Raw genomic sequence first — 19161 nt, forward strand, 5'->3', positions numbered from 1 at the left:
TACCATACTGAGAGAGCAGTGTAGGACCCAGATTGAACAGAATGGAGTCTCATAAACTACTTGTGCTCCTCTGTGTACACCACAGCTGGCTATTGTCATCTGAATAGCTAGATCAAGGATTTGAAGGTTATGAATTTCATCACATAAATAGACATCTGCAAGATCAGCTACAGGTATGCCGGTTTGACTTTGACACAATCACTTCAGCAGAGTGGGCCATCTTTGATCAGAATAGTGTCCTTCATATAATACAAAGACCTGATCAGGCCTGAATGTAGGATTCTGTTGTAGGATTATATATGCAGAACATGATGCACCCTTTTAGTCTGTGTAATGTATGTGCACGGTATTGTGATATGACATTTGGCACATTTTATAAACAACTCTTATATGTGAAAAGAGTTGTAGAACCCCAGCCCTCCTGAAGGAAAATAACAGAAAAGAGAAGTAGAACTTAGCAGCTTGTTTTCTTCCAGCAAATCAATGATTTACCAGGGAGGATGTAGTCAGATTTTTATCTCCTCCTAAAAAAAACAAAAAGAGGACAACAAAAGGCTGGTAGGCTTGTGGTTGAACTGAGCTGCACTAAATCATGCATTGTGTCGCTCTGGGTCTCCTATCAAGACTGTGCAGCCAGCCAGGCAGTCAGTCACAGTCAGTCAGTCAGTCAGTCAGGCAGTCAGTTAGCCAGGCAAACTGTCGGTCAGGCAGGCGTGGAGGCAAACAGTGAGGCAGGTTGATCAGAACAGAATCCCCACCTCTCCTCTGGGCTGTACTCCGTTGCATCCCAAATTTCACCCTATTCCCTATATAGAGCACTATTTCAAAAGTAGTGCACTATATAGGGAATTGCACTATATTAAAAATTATATATAAATTTCACCTTTATTTAACCAGGTAGGCAAGTTGAGAACAAGTTCTCATTTACAATTGCGACCTGGCCAAGATAAAGCAAAGCAGTTCGACGCATACAACAAAGAGTTACACATGGAGAAAAACGAACATACAGTCAATAATACATACAAATATATAGAGAATAAGATGCCATTTGGGACACAACCAGGGATGTTGGTGTGGTCAGGGGGTGCTGAAGAATGGGTGGCTGTGAAGCTGTGAATCATGCTTTCTGAAGTGTTGGTGGTGAAAGGTTCTGAGTGACAAGAATTGACCACATAGCCATGATCTGGATGTATAAACCCCTCCCCCATAACCACATGACCTGAGATATCTAATCCTGGAGATGCTACAGTTAGCAGGACATACTGACAAGACTACTGAATTTGTTTTTATTTGCACACAGAAGATGAAATATGGTTATAAGGATTTAAAAGACAAAAAAAAGTAGCAGGATAGGTAAAATATAGAGACATATATATTCTAGTTATTCCATTTTTGTCATTGGGTAATTATTAGGCCCAATTTCTGCATTTCTTGGTGACTGCAGAAGAGCAGAAGTGAAAGAAAAGGCTCAGTGTAGACAGACCAAGGCAAGGAAGAAGGGGTAAAAGTGTGCCGCCCACAATTTGCTATTTCAATCACACATTCTCATAAGAGTGCTGGGTTTTACAGTCAGCCACAGAGAGTTGCTCGAAACCAAAGTTGACTAATCTCTCTCAGGATCAAAAAGACGTCTCAAATGGCTCTTGGCTTTTAGCCCTTAACTTTCTTTGCACACTTGTGTCAGTCAAACTGTAGTTTGAAATCACTGATCTCTGTCATAAATTAGTCGTTTTTTAAAGCCCTGGTATTTAAGGAAAGTGACATGTACCGGTACAAGAACTAAATTGAGTCATTTCTCTAAGTGGGTCTCTATCCCTACATGTCTGTCTTTGTGAGGCAGGTTGATCAAGGTGACTTCTAGGCAGGGCAGGTGTGGTCCAGAACAACATTTTAACCTGACCTATCTGACCCACCTTTCACTAGTTTTGCAGCCAATACCGAATATATGATGTGTAATTGTTTTGTGGAAGGGAGGAGCATGATCAGCAAATGAACACACGTCTACCAATGGGTGTGAACGTGCCTCTTGCATGCGTTTAGAAATCCATCTCCTCCCATTGTCGATATTTCAGAACGGATGTTTTCATTAGTGTTGACCCCTGTCTTTGTTGTAGTTTGTGCATGTGGTTTCCATAAAGAGCAACAACTCAAATGTTTTCAGGGGCTTTTTCCGTGGCGATGTATGTATCTGTCCCCATTACACTCCGCATGCGCCCCTGTTAAATGCCCCTCGTCTGTCTCCACAGATCCGCTGCTTAAAAGGCCAGAGGGCAGGCAGCATGTCCAATCAGCCCAGTTTTGACAGGATCCGCATCGTCAATCACTACATACCAGACGACGAGTCGTACCAATCCTCAGACGAAGACGCAGGCAAGACCCCCTCCCACCTGGACCCTCAGCAGAGCAGTAGCAGCCACACCAGCCTCATCAGGCTTCACCCCTCCCTGGATCTGAATAATAGGCTGGGGGATACAGACAGTGAGGGGGATGATGATGGAGAGGGTCTGGTTCTCTCTGTGCCTCCCAATGGCACCCACAAACACACCACCGTGTGACCCGGTAACTGGGTCATGGGCACCATCGCTGGCCTCCTGGAGGCTGATCAGGGCTGTTCTGATCTAATGCAGTGGGGCAGAGGTGGTGTCCATGGTAGCAAGCCACACTCCTCAGGAGCATGACGTCTAAGTCTGTCTATGGGACTCCAACGTAGGGAGCTTCTTGGAATGGAATCTTTGGAAGCTTGGAGTGGAACATGTCATCTTTGTCATCAAGTGAAGTCATCGCAGAATCACACCTGTGGTGGAGTTGGTTGTTTTCTTTGTGTTACTCAGTTTGCTTTATTCTTGTTTTGCCAAAACCAGATTGAGGAGGATCATATCAGTGAGTTGCTCTGGTCTGATCCCCAAGTGGATGGATCAGAGAAGGACAACATGAAGGCTCTTTAGCTTCCTGAGCTCCACAGAGCCAGACTGACCACCAGGGGAGTGGATGGGGGTTACCCAATCTAGGCAACCAAACTACGGGCTCTCCCTCAGCCCCACAACACCAACCATGGTACAACAGACACAACACACAGAGAGACTGTGCAATAGAATGTTTTACGCTTTATGGTGACGATGACACTTCATTCAATCAGTTTTATTTGTTTTATCGCATTTTTAAGTGAACCATCAAAAATGTATTGAGCCATTTTGTGTCTGTCTTTATCATACGGAGGGAATGATGTACTGGAGAGTGATGTTTCTATTGAACATAGTTAAAGAGCCCCAGTAACAAACATTAACTGTGGGTGTGTCCCAAATGGCACCCTATTCCCTATATAGTACACTACTTTTGACAGGAACCCTGTGGGCCCTGGTCAAAAGTAGTGCACTTTAAAGGGGATAGGGTGCCATTTGGGACACGGAAATACAACCTCCCGTATCCGAAGGTCAATGGGAATCCAGTATGTGTATATACAGTATATGTAAATAGTTATTTTTTGGGGGGACTTGAAAATATGTATCTAATGAATTATTGCATATCTAATGTTTATAATGTATTGTATTTTTGGACTGGAAGTGACATATCACTCTTAGTGTGGTCAAGACCCATGGATAACTGATTAACAGACATTTTTTCCACAAACATGGGCTGCGTTCCGATTCTCTACCCTTCTCCAGAAGTGAGCACTCGTTCACCATCCCTCATACTTGTTAAATGCATTTGATTGGTGCAAGCATGGCTGAAGGGAGTTTCCAGCATTATTCCTTGCACCAATGCATTTCTTTTAAATCCATGCGGGGGAATGTGCGAGTCCACACTCCACGAGGAGGGTAGAAAATGGGAACGTAGCCAATCAATGTACTGTACGTGTTTTCTTATCTCATACTTATCTTCTCTGGCAGGATGATTTTCCCTTTGGAGGAAGGACTGATGTAGGATCATTGCATAATTTCATGGATTAGAATACATTTCAGCATGCTGGTTAATGAAAGCATGTACCTAACTTAAGTGAACCAACCATCTCAGATTTAGAGGGCTGATTTTAAAGTACTGCTCTTTCTAAGGTGGGCATCCTAGTCTGTTAATAAAATACAAAAATTACGGGACATAATGAAGAGTATGAGGACAGAGATCTGTGATCTGAATCTTGTATGAACACCAATAACATTAAACAGAGGTATTGCTATGTTCTTTCGCACAAAATGAATGGCAAGCCAAGGAAACATAATATACTGCATTCTGGGAATCAAGTTAGCATAAGAGTGAACAACACTTCTATCTGAAAATACTAAGAAGATCATTTTAAATGTTAGTTAAATGGTCAACTATTCCCTATACAGTGCACGTCTTCTGACCAGAGCCCTGGATGAAAGTAGTGCACAATGTAGGAATAGGGTGCCATTTGGGACGCATCCTAAGACATGTCCTGTTTTGTTTCCTATGTGAACGAAGCAAAGTGCATTGTGTCAAGTGTTACCAAAGTGTAGGAGCCGTTGTATAGGCCTGGTACCAAATCAGTTTGTGCTGTATAGCCTATAACTCCTGTGGTCATTGTGATGCCTTGGAATGACAGATCTGGGACCAGGCTGCAACTGTAAACCGTAGGCTCTGCCTGCCAGAGAAATAAGCACCACTCCATTTCATAAGGGATGAATTACATTGATTCATTATCAGGATTATCATAACACTAAAACAGACAGCCTCCTTCCTCGAGGTTGAAAAATGACCAGAACAAGGGAAAGCTGATAATAGCTAGATTTGGTCATTTTTGACCACAGTGGCCCTTTAAGACATTAGATCCACAATTTATCAGCCAAGTGTCTTTCTATTCAGAAAGCACTGTTGAGATGGGTTTTTGTGATACTGTTGTGATATTACCTGGTTAAATACTACGATAGATGGTATCCATATTTGGAGAGGTATTATGACGCAGTCTTGGCACTTTGAGGGAATAAAATGCATTTTAGAAGAGTAGTCTACATAAGGCAGCCAACCGTTAACACTATGGAATAATACTTATCACACTCATGTATGTGAGATTGATGTGTGTGACGTCACAAATAAACTAACTATTTGATAACTGTTTTTAGTTTTGTTATGTTAATGTTATAAATGGTGATTGCAGATGTGCAGTAGTAGTCACCATGGTAGAGCATATACAATTCCTTTCTCACTTCTAGTGCACTATCATGTCATTGGTTTCCAATTTCTAAAATAACCTCAATAGTTTTGGGTTGCATTAGTGATGTGCTATTTCCGTGTGTGTATGTTTATATACATACACACATCAAATTTTATTTGTCACATACACATGGTTAGCAGATATTAATGTGAGTGTAGCGAAATGCTTGTGCTTCTAGTTCCGACAATGCAGTAATAACCAACAAGTAATCTAACTAACAATTCCAAAACTACTGTCTTATACACAAGTGTAAGGGGATAAAGAATATGTACATAAAGATATATGAATGAGTGATGGTACAGAGCAGCATAGGCAAGATACAGTAGATGGTATCGAGTACAGTATATACATATGAGATGAGTATGTAAACAAAGTGGCATAGTTAAAGTGGCTAGTGATACATGTATTACATAAAGATGCAGTGGATGATATAGAGTACAGTATATACATATGAGATGAATAATGTAGGGTATGTAAACATTATATTAGGTAGCATTGTTTAAAGTGGCTAGTGATATATTTTACATCATTTCCCATCAATTCCCATTATTAAAGTGGCTGGAGTTGAGTCAGTGTGTTGGCAGCAGCCACTCAATGTTAGTGGTTGCTGTTTAACAGTCTGATGGCCTTGAGATAGAAGCTGTTTTTCAGTCTCTCGGTCCCAGCTTTGATGCACCTGTACTGACCTCGCCTTCTGGATGATAGCGGGGTGAACAGGCAGTGGCTCGGGTGGTTGTTGTCCTTGATGATCTTTATGGCCTTCCTGTAACATCGGGTGGTGTAGGTGTCCTGGAGGGCAGGTAGTTTGCCCCCGGTGATGCGTTGTGCAGACCTCACTACCCTCTGGAGAGCCTTACGGTTGTGGGCGGAGCAGTTGCCGTACCAGGCGGTGATGCAGCCCACCAGGATGCTCTCGATTGTGCATCTGTAGAGGTTTGTGAGTGCTTTTGGTGACAAGCTGAATTTCTTCAGCCTCCTGAGGTTGAAGAGGCGCTGCTGCGCCTTCTTCACGATGCTGTCTGTGTGGGTGGACCAATTTAGTTTGTCTGTGATGTGTATGCCGAGGAACTTAAAACGTACTACCCTCTCCACCACTGTTCCATCGATGTGGATAGGGGGGTGTTCCCTCTGCTGTTTCCTGAAGTCCACAATCATCTCCTTAGTTTTGTTGACGTTGAGCATGAGGTTATGGGTTCCTGACAGCACACTCCAAGGGCCCTCACCTCCCTGTAGGCCGTCTCGTCGTTGTTGGTAATCAAGCCTACCACTGTTGTGTCGTCCGCAAACGTAATGATTGAGTTGGAGGCGTGCGTGGACACGCAGTCGTGGGTGAACAGGGAGTACAGGAGAGGGCTCAGAACGCACCCTTGTGGGGCCCCAGTGTTGAGGATCAGCGGGGTGGAGATGTTCTTGCCTACCCTCACCACCTAGGGGCGGCCCGTCAGGAAGTCCAGTACCCAGTTGCACAGGGCGGGGTCGAGACCCAGGGTCGAGCTGTACATACATACATACATACATACATACATACATACATACATACAGTTGAAGTCAGAAGTTTACATACACCTTAGCCAAATACATTTAGATTCAATTTTTCACAATTCCTGACATTTAATCCTAGTAAACATTCCCTTTCTTAGGTCAGTTATGATCACCACTTTATTTTAAGAATGAGTAATGTCAGAATAGTAGTAGAGAATTATATATTTCATATTTTATTTCTTTCATCATATTCCCAGTGGGTCAGAAGTTTACATACACTCAATTAGTATTTGGTAGTATTGCCTTTAAATTGTTTAACTTGGCTCAAACGTTTCGGGAAGTATACAATGGGGCAAAATTTAGTCAGCCACCAAATAATTTCATATTCATTTTTAAACAACACAATACTAATATTTTAACTTAGGAAGAGTTCAGAAATCAATATTTGGTGGAATAATGTTGATTTTCAATCACAGCTTTCATGCGTCTTGGAATACTCTCCACCAGTCTTTCACATTGATGTTGGGTGACTATGCCACTGCTAGCGCAAAAATTCAAGCAGCTCGGCTTTGTTTGATGGCTTGTGACCAACCATCTTCCTCTTGATCACATTCCAGAGGTTTTCAATGGGGTTCAGGTTTGGAGATTGGGCTGGCCATGACAGGTTCTTGATCTGGTGGTCCTCCATCCCCACCTTGATTGACCTGGCTGTGTGAGATGGAGCATTGTCCTGCTGGAAAAACCAATCCTCAGAGTTGGGGAACATTGTCAGAGCAGAAGGAAGCAAGTTTTCTTCCAGGACAACCAACCTTGTACGTGGCTTGATTCATGTGTCTTTCACAAAGACAAATCTGCCCGATTCCAGTCTTGCTGAAGCACCTCCAGATCACCACTTATCCTCCACCAAATTTCACACAGTGGGTGAGAGACCTGGAGAGGCCTACAAGCCACAGTGTATTATTTGAGGTCTGACAACACTGCATCTTTTTTGTTATTTTGACCAGTTGTCATTTTCTGCAAATAAATGCTCTAAATTACAATATTTGGGGGGGGGGGGGGGATTTGGGAGAAATGTTGTCAGAAGTTTAAAGATTAAAACAAAAATGTTAATTTTACCCAAACACATACCTATAAATAGTAAAATCAGAGAAACTGATCATTTTGCAATGGTCTCTAATTTTTTCCAGAGCTGTATACCATTAAAGTCAAATGCATTAGGCATACTTGTTTTCTTTAGATTTTTTTGGGGGGAGGGGGGTTAAATTGTACAGTTAAATCGTACACCGGCCATTGGATAACACATAAAATAATTATACAGCACTTTGTGGCCCTTATTAAACTATATTAATTTGTATATGCCAATTTGACGAGATTCACTGTAGAGCTTAGTTTGATATAGCGCTGTCAGTAGGTGATGCTCAAACACGATTCCCCTTTCATCTGCATAAATCTAGAAGTGTCTGAAATAACATTCAGGAAGTAAATCATTCTGCTGCTTTTAAGAGAGCAACTTTCAGAGCTGCGTGTCTAGCAAAGCAACTTTGTGACAACAACATAAGATCCTTCAGCGGCGCTGGACCCGGGTTGTTCTGACAAGTCTGAGAAGCTTTTCATTACGCTTGAACTCTGGTATGTCTTGAACCTGCTCTGTGACTTGTCAACCTATAAATGTTTAAACCAATGGTATAGTATACCGCCTAAAGGGGACGCACATGGGGATAATATTACAATATGTTTTTAGGTGGGTGCTTATATTTGTCCTATTTCACACATGTACAAGTGTATTAATATGCATGTGTGAATTGGAAATGTGTTGTTGTTTTGTTGCATATCCTAACTCTCCCTGAGACACCCTACGATAGTGGGGTCATTATCAAAGGTCTGCCATTATCAACGGCGCCCGTGGAGCAATTAGAGTTAAGTGCCTTGCTCAAGGGCACATCGATAGATTGTTTACGTTGTCGGCTCAGGGATTCAAACTAGCTAGATTGGCTACAACATGCACACTTTTAGTCTCATTATTGATAATAACACATTTGAGCCTTTTAACTTAACATGTGGATGAGTTGCATCAAAACAGCACGCTGTCCCAATGTATAGCCTAGCACATGCTGTTTTCATTTTTGTTGACGAAAAAAGTATTTAATTTCCTTTATTAGAATACCCTGAAGTTGGCTGTACATTTATGACTCAGTAACGTAAGCTAGGTTTTTCATCCATTTGGCGAAAGATGTTCTTGCGAATATTTGTTGTGTGGTCCTCCCGCTATGATTCCAGAAATCGTGCCGTTTATTAGGCTACAGATGAAATAAATTATGAACTTCACAGGGTGGTGGAAGTGCACGTTGATGTGCTTGATGCTGATGATCGAGGCTTGGCTGCCTTTAATAACCATAGTAATCTTATTATGTAGGGAGGCTACCTGCACTGTATCTGGGAGCTGTTGGCTAGAGCACATATGCCAAGACCAGAGTGGGCACGTTCGCTATATAACTCAACATTGTTTGTGACAAAGCCATCAGTAGAGTAGAAAATGTGATGGGAAACCCATTTCACTTTTTATTCGGAACATGGAAATGTAATGTGCACTTTATGCGCACAGCCTTTTGTCCGCAACAAATCAATTTGAATAAAACACATCTCTGGTGGGAAAATGCGCATGTTGTTTTATGCAGATTTCAGAAAAATCGCATCTAAATATGTCGCCAATTGGATGGAAACCTAGCTAGTGGCTGCATGTAATGAACATAATGGCCTTCACCTCTGTTGAAGAAGTGTGTCAAACTTCGTTAATCTTCTCCTTTCATTTGAAAATGCGTGCTGGATCCATGGCACAATACAACACGTGAAGCTACTGAACTATATGCATCCAACCTTTTTATGTGGGTAAAGTAGACGTTGGATAAAAAATGTCATGACAGGCCTGACAAAACAAAATACACTAAACCAGGTGGGATCTTTTTGTGTCGGTAAAATGTATTACGCGAAAAATGTTGGTGGAAACTATTTCATGCCAAATATTTATATAATAAAGCCATCAAATCAAAGTCAACTTGGAGTCACGTGGTGACTTGGCGTTTGACGCTCCTTTACAATAAATATCGAGGGTCGCATTCTGGTGGCATGATCATAGATGTTAGGCTGCCATTTGACAAATAAAAATAGTCGCGTCATGTAGGCTAGACCAGCACAGTGTCTTTGAGCTGTTGGCTAGAAAGCACGTGCGAATACCAGCGCGGGACTACTCACTTTATTGGTTTGCAACACAATCTCACACTCAATTTGTGCAAATATGTATCAAAAGTATTTCTGCTGATTTTTTGTGTGTGGCTTAATTCGTGTGAAAATAAAACATGTTTGTGTAACTTATTTCTTTAGGAAAATACACACATTTTTGTGCGACTTAAATTCATAGGAAGATATATTTTTGGGTACAAAAACTTTGGAACATTTTTCTGAAAGTTATTGGAGTAATGCATTTTGGACACAACCTTTTTTTTGTCCCACATTTATATAAAATAACAAACGTGTTAACAACCCAATATTGTTAATCAACCATGTTGTAAAAACTGTATTTGTCTAGCGTTGTTGTTGTTGTGGTGTTGATATTTGATTGGGGAATGGGGATACATTTTCATAATGGGAAATTAATTCATCAATAAATGTGGGGAAACAAGGAACTGCAAAAAAAGTATGTTTGGTTTAAATTCCCCTGGTGCAACTGCATGGCATTTGCAACTATAAGGAGTCTGGACTATGATCAATTAAGCCATATCATTGCAGTTAAACAGGTTCATGCAAGATCATGAATTATGTTGACTTACACTTATGGCACTTCCAAGGCCATTTCATGATGATTATTAAGGTCATGTCAATCATGTTATAAACTTAGGATATTGTAACAAGGCATATGTCAGCATTGTAGGCCTACTGCCTCAGCCCATAGGTCTACTAGGCTTTCATGGCAACAGCTGTTAGAGCTCACTTTACCACGTATTAGCCCTGCTTGGAGTCCCTGTTGTAGCTTTCACATTCTTTCGTTACATTGGTGGCAGCGTTGGGATCACGTCCAGCTCACGTCTAGTTATGTGATTTAGTGGTGGGAAGCGTTCTGTTTTTCAACATTGTGTTGGGTGTAATTACATTGATATATCTAGTGAACAATGGATAAGCAACAATGGGCATGATGGATAGAAGTAATCACTACAGGTGTGATCAAGCCTTTACATCAAAGTTGCCTGAAGCTGAATGGAAAGTGTTATGCCCTGACCAGTTATTCAGAAGAAAATCCTCTGTGACTGTGTAATTTACATACGTTAACTTACCAGTGTGGATCCAAAACCAACACATTCTACACATTTACAAACTGCCTGTTTAAAGTGTTATTACAAACATGGTGTTCTATATCAAATAACCTGACAATCATCCACATCATATGGGTAGGCAAATCATGTAAGTGTGTTACGTAGCAAAACACAAATATCCTTTTTTAGGATGCAAACCAGTAATATGATCTGTTGATCCATCCTGTTCTGATCTAATGAGATGGATGTAGGATTTTCTACGGCCTAGAATCGAGGCCTTTCCCAGTCATGACGGACGAAGCTCGGCACCTCTTGGTTCTCATTGGTGAAGACTGAAGTCAAGTCTCCTATATCACTTTGCCCAACATGTTATACCCCAGAGGTTGTAAATAAACTATGTTTAAGGTGATATAACTTGTTTTATTATAGGGCTGTGAAACCCATAGCTTCAGTCTGAATGGCTTCTGACTGAACATTTCTCACTGGAAATGTTTGTTGACATTGAACATAGCTTAAGGTTATTATGGTATTTAAATTCATTTCAGACTCTCATATGCCACTATTCCTAACATCTTCTACCCCAATAGGTTGTAAATAAACCCTTTTTAATACTTCTTGAGAATCGAGCCCTTAATCTCAATTTCCGCCTAAAATGACATCCCCAAATCTAACTGTCTGTAGCTCTGGACCTGAAGCAAGGACATGCATATTATTGGTACCATTTGAAAGGAAACACTTTGAAGTTTATGGAAATGTGCAATTCATGTAGGATAATATAACACATTAGATCTGGTGAAAGATCAAACAAACAAAAAAACATGCATTTTCTATATTTATTTATTTTTGCATCATTTTTGAAATGCAAAAGTAAGGCCTTACATTTACCTAGGAAGATGGGTGTAAGTTAGATGTTGTCCACAAGAAGACAGCAGTCTGTGTGTAAAGTTTGATACATTCAAGAATGAGACCTCTACATAATATTTTGTATCAAGTCTCCCAGGTGTCCTTCACAAATTTGCCCAAATGTACCCAAGAGGCTGAATTGTTCAATTTATACATTTCCAAGTACATAACTATAGAGAACATAATGAAAATGCTATGGCAATAGACAATTTAAGTTTACACACTCCATGAATGTCATACATGATGAATCATTAGCCTCCCTACATAAAAGGTACTAACCTTCACACCTCTAGATGACCTGGTGGGGGTGGGGGTGGAGCCAGAGACAGCAGAGGGGTCAGACTGGAGAAGCCAGTTCCTACATTTGAATGAGTGGGGGATGGAGTACTTGAATGTGGTGTCTTCTAAGTTGGCTCCCACATGTCAACTTACTCTCTACCACTATTGCGGTACAACAACAACAAAATCAGTTAGAACTCAAGTTTACTATTACTTATTTGATTTAACCTTTATTTTAGCAGGGGGTGAGCACTGCATTAATACATCAAATACATAACACATATCTAGAAGCATATACACTTCAAAAGTTTGGGGTCACTTAGAAATGTCCTTGTTTTTGAAAGATAAGCATAGTTTTGGCATTGATTAAAAAAAACAACAACGTAAGGCTACTATTATTATAATTATTTTGGTGACTACCTGGTTGATTGACAATGTTGGGTTGTTAGCATGTTTGTTTTTATATATACATACATTTGGGGCACCCACAAAAAGGCAGTGTAGAACACTATTTCCCATCATGCATTGTTCTAACAACTTTCAAAAGATTGTTCCAAAGTTTTCCCCCAAAAAATGTATTTTCCTATGAAAGAAATCACACAAAAATGTGTCTTTTCACGCTAATTAAGCCACACAAAAACGCACAAAATCTGCGGAAATGCTTTTTGTACATATTTGCAAGAATTGAATGTGAGTTTGAGTTTGAACCCCCTATTCTATTTAGTGTGGTGAGAAAATCTTAATATTGTTTTTATGTGGATTTGTGAATATTTGCATGGAAATATATCGTCAGTTGGATGGAAACCGAGCCAGTGTCATTGATTCAATCCTTCAATTTTGGGATTATATTGAACATTTCAATAGGCAAACCATTCATGTTTTAAAAACAAAGAAGTTAGCCTAGGAATTAGAAATATTTCAGCAATTATATTTCTTTGTACCCTACTCCATAAAATAAATGTGCCTATTACAGAAAACCTTATGCACATAAAACAGCTGATAACCCATAATTACAAAACATCTGGAAAAATACAACAAGGACCTGTTTCATAAACGGTGCATAGAGGTCAAACAAATGAATTAGATGACTGGTTATTTAGTTTGAATAGGGAAAGACGCAAGAAACGCTCTACTACCAATGCTCCTTGTGTTGAAAGAGTTTTACCAAGTTGGGGGGCCTGATTATTCATGACAGGACACAGGAGGGGATAAAACCTACCACTGCTCCCATTGTGGAAAGAGATGTAACTACAAAACATTGAATGTATAGGCCTGCTGCTGAATAATGATAATTGGCCTCATAATGTATGTTTATTCATGTAAACAAACAAAAATAACTGATAGGCCTTGCATTGGTGTTGCCAAAGGCATTCATAAGATTTTGGGTGGCCTATCGGATTTTATAACCTCAACTCTTAGATTTGTTTGTGCTATTATGTTAAATTACAAGTCTATATTTAATTGCATTCAACGTTTTTCCATTGAAATAGGCTAATGTACTTATACCTTAATGATTTGCTTGGATTATGCTAAGCATTTCAAATAACGTTTGTGGTTTGATGAGTTGAATAGATTTTCTAGGCTGCTATGTGCCATAGAAAGTCAAATTGCACCACAATTTGGGCAATGGTTAACTCACGTCAGTGTATCTTGTGTTTTTATCGGTAGCCTGTCTTATCTCCTCCAACCGAATGCAAGGTCCGGATGCAGCGGTGATGTTTCTAATCGACAGAGGGCATATGGCGCTTTGATTTCCTGCAAGTCACTGTTTTTTCTACTGTATCATGGTCTGGAGGACCTGCCTGCCTTCCTGCGCCTGATAGAATACTTCTGCATTAACTGACAGAGAATTAACTGAAAACATGCTATGTCATGTCATATGAGCCTGGTCTTAAACCAAAAAGAGTGACTATTCAATGTTTTAAGTCTATTTCTGTCACCACTTTATTGTCTCACTTCAAAGTTCATAAACGAATAGGCCTAATCAATTATTTAGTCTTTGTAGCCTAAATGGTATCTGCTATAGGCCCGGCAAATCGTACCAACATTGCTATTTCGTTTTTCTTTATTTGTTCTTAATAATTTAATTACGTTGTCGTATTTTCTACGTCGTTTCAAAGACAATACAGGCCTATACATATGTTTTGTATGTTAATAATTTCATGTGAAATGTTTATCAAATGAAAAGGTCTGTCATGTTTGGACATTGAAATTATGTATTTTCACTGCACCAATACAACAATTTAAATTATTCTGAATGGCACGGGCCAGCGGCTGGTTGAAACATTCTAAATGTGACGTACAGATAGTCTCGGTCCCACTGGTTGTCTGGCGTGTGAGCTCCAGCTGAATGCGCTCGCTGCATGCCTTATTGTTCTGTGCGTAATTGGGCCAGAACAGGTCATCAGCGGTCCCACTGTGCAGACAGAGAACAGACGTATCTGTTTACTCACTGAGCATATTATAATAATGCAGGAAATACGAAACTCTGGTGGCACCGCAGGCAGACGTGTGCAGTTGTCTGCAGTTATCAAATATAGCCTGTATGTATGGAGACACCGACCAAATTGATGGTTGAAAATACACTTGTGAAGGACGCAAAACAATTCAATACCGATGCAGTGTTATCATGCATGAGTCTTTTAACAACATTTCTTCATTCTACAAAATGCTACAGCCTATATTATAATCCTATATTATAAACAATAAACATATTCTGTGACGTGACTATTTGGTCACATCCACGTCCATACATCGCCTACTATTTTCTCATTCTCATTCTCATTCATGTGCAATCGATGACGGTAATATATGGATCCTGTACCATTATCAAGCACATTCTACATGTCTCATGATGACGAACGTGTGGCACGGTCCATAGCAACCCTGACTGACTGGCACCCTGGTGCTGCATACCGCGTTTCCTCTCTCCCCTGTCCTGTACTGCAGCGAGGGATAGGGAGGGATTAAGTAACACATTGATAAAGCAGTGTATCACTTATCCGGATTGATATGGGTTGTAATTTCCCCAGTAGAGCTTCAGGCTGATCCGTGAGATGGAGCTGCCTGGGGAGCAGTTGGTTCTGGAGGCGGACCAATCATAGCCCCCCGAGCGGCAGCAAACTGAGGAGGAGTTTCCTCTAGCTTAGGCACCTGTCCCTAAAAGGTCCCCACAACACCTGGCAGACGGGAGAGGGCGTGTGCGCATGCTTCATCCCCAGCTAGAACTCTCTTAAAGTTGACCACACATTGTCAACCAATAGTCTTCTAATATTTTCAGGAATAAAACAGCAGCACCGCATCCCAGGAACAGAGGAGCAGATTGCTGTTGGATCGCCAGTGATTTTGGATATTAGCAAAGGTCGAACAAGGAGAGTGAAAATGCCTCGGTCCTTCTTGGTGAAAAGTAAGAAGGCGCACAGCTACCACCAGCCCCGCTCCCTTGAAGATGACTACAATCGACTGGATACTATCTTAGCTCATATATGTGCGGGTATGTGGATGTTATCTCCATGTTAATGTCTGGATGTTGTGTGAGGTGTACATATTTCATACAAATGCACAACCTCATTCGTTTTTCTGTAGCCTAATTATGTTGGTATAAATATACACTTTTATTTGTCTGTTTGTACTAATTATTAGGCTATATTTTGAGGCATGGCTTCATTCAAAAGAACCTGCAATATATATTATAAATATAAGACTATGATTTAGAATTTAAATTCTAGCTGTTAATTGAAAGAGATATATAGCCCATGTAGGCTTATCCTGTATGCAAATCGGAATGTTTACCTTATTTTGATAGTTACGTTGACCTCAATAGAATGAATTTGCAAATCCTATCGTTATTCTTAATAACATATAATTGTGCTGACATTTCTAGGCTATTATTAACGGTATTTATATTATGTCTTCTAAGAATAATTATTAAAGTGTTAGGCTATCATTATCAAAGTTGTATTTTTGTCGTTATACTTATGTAAGCTAAGGCTACTCTAATAGGCTACTGCTCGTTGTAATTAAAACAGAGAATAGTAAGATTCCAGAGGACTTGGATGCCTTGACTGGCGGCGATGCCATAGGCGGGTTCTCCCCGGACTCTCACCTGGCTGACACGGCTGATTTCTCCAAGTCCCCGCTCAGCTGTGGGGACAGTGTGTGCGGTCCAGCCTCGGATTATGAAGACTTCTGGCGGCCTCCATCGCCCTCAGCATCACCAGGTAGAGATCTAGTCTGTGGTGCATTAAAATGTAGGCCTTTAGATACCTGGATATGGGAGATAGTAGCAGGCGCAATGATCCTCTTCATACGTTTATCGAAAAAATAATATTTGAAAAGAAATTTGATGTTTTGTGAAAGCCTCATTTTACATAGTTAAACAATCATCATCAGACATATCACATCGAAAATCAACATGAGTTTACTTTGAACTGAACGTTTGTGATTACAATTTCACCATTTTGATGACGGGACATCCTGTTTGCCTGTCTCCATCCTGAGTTAAGAACACCGCGCTAATCAATTATATTTATTTGCAACTCAACAGTAGATTCTGATAAATCCCTGTCTCCCTCCGTGGACGAGACACAACCCTTTGCTGTTCCATTCCGGCCCTATGCATGGAACAGTTACTCTGGTTCTGACATTCGGCATCTGGTCCAGCAAAGTCTCCACCACCAGCACCACCATCCCATGGACCTGGACCGGAGCCCAGCTCTGGGTTACTATGGTGACCGGGCCATCGAACCGAACCTCTTCGAGGGAAGCCCGGTACCTGAAAATTACAGTGATTACAGGGCCGCTGCCTGTTTGTTCGATAGAGCCACCGCCCCCGGGGTTGGGTTGTACTCGGAAGGGAACCTGCAGGGGAAAAGCTCAGAAATCAAGGCTGAGTCTGACCTTCTGTGCTCACGGCTCATTCTGAATGGTGCCTACAAGTGCATCAAATGCAGCAAGGTAAGATAATATATGCAAATGTAGATGATTGAAACATCTTATGCTTGCAATGTCATGCTTGAGGATTTGTGGTTGTGGACACACTTTTTCCGGCATAATGATCACTATCTTTATCAACCTGTCACCATCACCCTCACGAATTTCAAACAACTCTGCAGGTGTTTTCGACTCCCCATGGGTTAGAGGTTCACGTTCGCAGATCACACAGTGGCACGAGGCCCTATGGTTGTGATATATGTGGCAAAACCTTCGGACATGCTGTCAGCCTCGAGCAACATAAAGTTGTGCACTCTCAGGTGATCATTCTAGAATCGAGACTATTCTCGTCTCGTTTGTCACTGATTATTCAACGCAAACAAGCAATATGTGTCCGATTTAGACTAATATTTGCCTGTATACTTCCACAGGAAAGAAGTTTTGATTGCAAAATCTGTGGTAAAAGCTTCAAAAGGTCGTCGACTCTCTCTACGCACCTCCTCATCCACTCGGACACACGGCCTTATCCATGCCAGTATTGCGGGAAGAGGTTCCACCAGAAATCAGACATGAAGAAACACACATTCATCCACACAGGCAAGTATACATCAGAAATTGTAGTGCATTAGTAAACATACCTCGATGCAACACTAAATATGTTCATTGCGTAAACGACCACCTCAATGCGGCTAATAGTGATAAGTCATGCCTAATTGACCTGACCGGATACAATAAAATAAAAGCAGCTTGCTTGCCTATATGGTTTGGCTAATAAAGGTAACATGACGGTTAATGTGTACATTTGTCATGCAGGTGAGAAGCCGCACAAATGCCAGGTGTGTGGGAAAGCTTTCAGCCAGAGCTCCAACCTCATAACGCACAGCCGGAAACACACGGGCTTCAAACCGTTCGGATGCGACCTCTGCGGCAAGGGATTCCAGAGAAAAGTCGACTTAAGAAGGCACAAAGAAACCCAGCATGGACTAAAAGCCTCAAACTAAAATCAAATAATGGACACCAAACACTATTCAACAAACCACTTTTTTTTGGAAACCGGAAATAAGCTAGTTATCCATTCCTCAAACATGTTAGACTAAGACATACTGGTGGAGTATTGTAGAGGCTTTTGTGCAGTATTGGTTAAGACAAAACCGGTTTGAACCAGGGAGGGACATTATCTGAACCCAAAATATTAGTACAAAATAACCGGATAGGCAATATAACCACCAAGAAAGCGCAAAAACAAAAACAACAGACGAACAATTTCCAACGGACAGTTGGGAAAACAGCCCTTGTCTAAAGAATGTCACTTTGTTTTCAGTTGGACGCCATGGATGCTGGCACAACAGTCACTACAACAAGGCTATGTGATTTAATAAACAAAAGGTTTGTGCTTTTATTTTATAAACCAGAAAAGTTTTCATTTTTTTCATTTTCGTTCTTCCAATTCAAATTGCACATTTGTATTTTATATCAACCAGACTGTATATCCAGATGTTGTTTACTATCATACTATACCTTATTTATTGACCAGATTATCATTTGAATAAAATATGAAAACTGTAATCCAACATATTTTGAGAGTTTTGTTTATTTTATTTTGTTTCGTAGCCTACTGCAAGGTGTTTCAAGCAGCAAAAGCCACGGATTACTCAATTACATATATATCACTGTCAACCCCAATACATTTTTTACTCACATTTTAACTCAAATAGTTTTAGTAAATTCAACTCAAACTCAACTGAAGTCATTATTACTTCAAATGTTTGTGGTACTGACTAAACACTAAATAAGAAGTCACATGAACTCTATTTGTTTTTTCAGCATGCCCTGCAGGTCGATTTCTTGGAATTGTTTAAAAAAATATTTTTTGCATGTACATTGAGTGATTGATTGATTAATCTTATGCTACACCAAGATAAATAACATAACATTTTCTAAACTAACCAGTCATTTAGTTAGAATTGTTGCACCCTTTCCTGAAATGGTTGTTCCTATTTAAATGGCTCCTCCCACTGTTCCCAAACCTGGCAGTCATTATAAATGCAGATTGCTGGTGAATAAAATTAAACTGTTGGCTATCCTAACTCAGCT

The 19161-nt window shown here is 40.5% G+C and overlaps 2 protein-coding genes across 10 annotated transcripts in view; both read left to right on the forward strand.

Annotated features, from left to right (window-relative positions):
• The window catches only part of LOC135556260 (ecotropic viral integration site 5 protein homolog), a 96991-nt gene extending 91921 nt beyond the window's left edge, over window positions 1-5070 (forward strand). For all 9 annotated transcript variants that reach the window (XM_064989304.1, XM_064989303.1, XM_064989308.1 and 6 more), the window contains one exon: window positions 2247-5070. In XM_064989304.1, coding sequence (XP_064845376.1) covers window positions 2247-2555 — 309 coding nt within the window. In that variant the 3' untranslated portion in view covers window positions 2556-5070. The remainder of the gene's footprint in view (window positions 1-2246) is intronic.
• A 2661-nt stretch (window positions 5071-7731) lies between these two features.
• gfi1ab (growth factor independent 1A transcription repressor b) lies at window positions 7732-18657 on the forward strand. Its single transcript, XM_064989313.1, has 7 exons — window positions 7732-8278; window positions 15416-15628; window positions 16164-16355; window positions 16682-17091; window positions 17250-17387; window positions 17499-17664; window positions 17881-18657. The coding sequence occupies exons 2-7, from the start codon at window positions 15517-15519 to the stop codon at window positions 18066-18068; spliced, it is 1206 nt and encodes a 401-aa protein (XP_064845385.1). The 5' UTR covers window positions 7732-8278; window positions 15416-15516; the 3' UTR covers window positions 18069-18657.
• Window positions 18658-19161: the final 504 nt, after the last annotated feature.

The sequence above is a fragment of the Oncorhynchus masou genome, chromosome 15, assembly GCF_036934945.1.
Source record: "Oncorhynchus masou masou isolate Uvic2021 chromosome 15, UVic_Omas_1.1, whole genome shotgun sequence".
NCBI classification, from domain to species: Eukaryota; Metazoa; Chordata; class Actinopteri; order Salmoniformes; family Salmonidae; genus Oncorhynchus; species Oncorhynchus masou.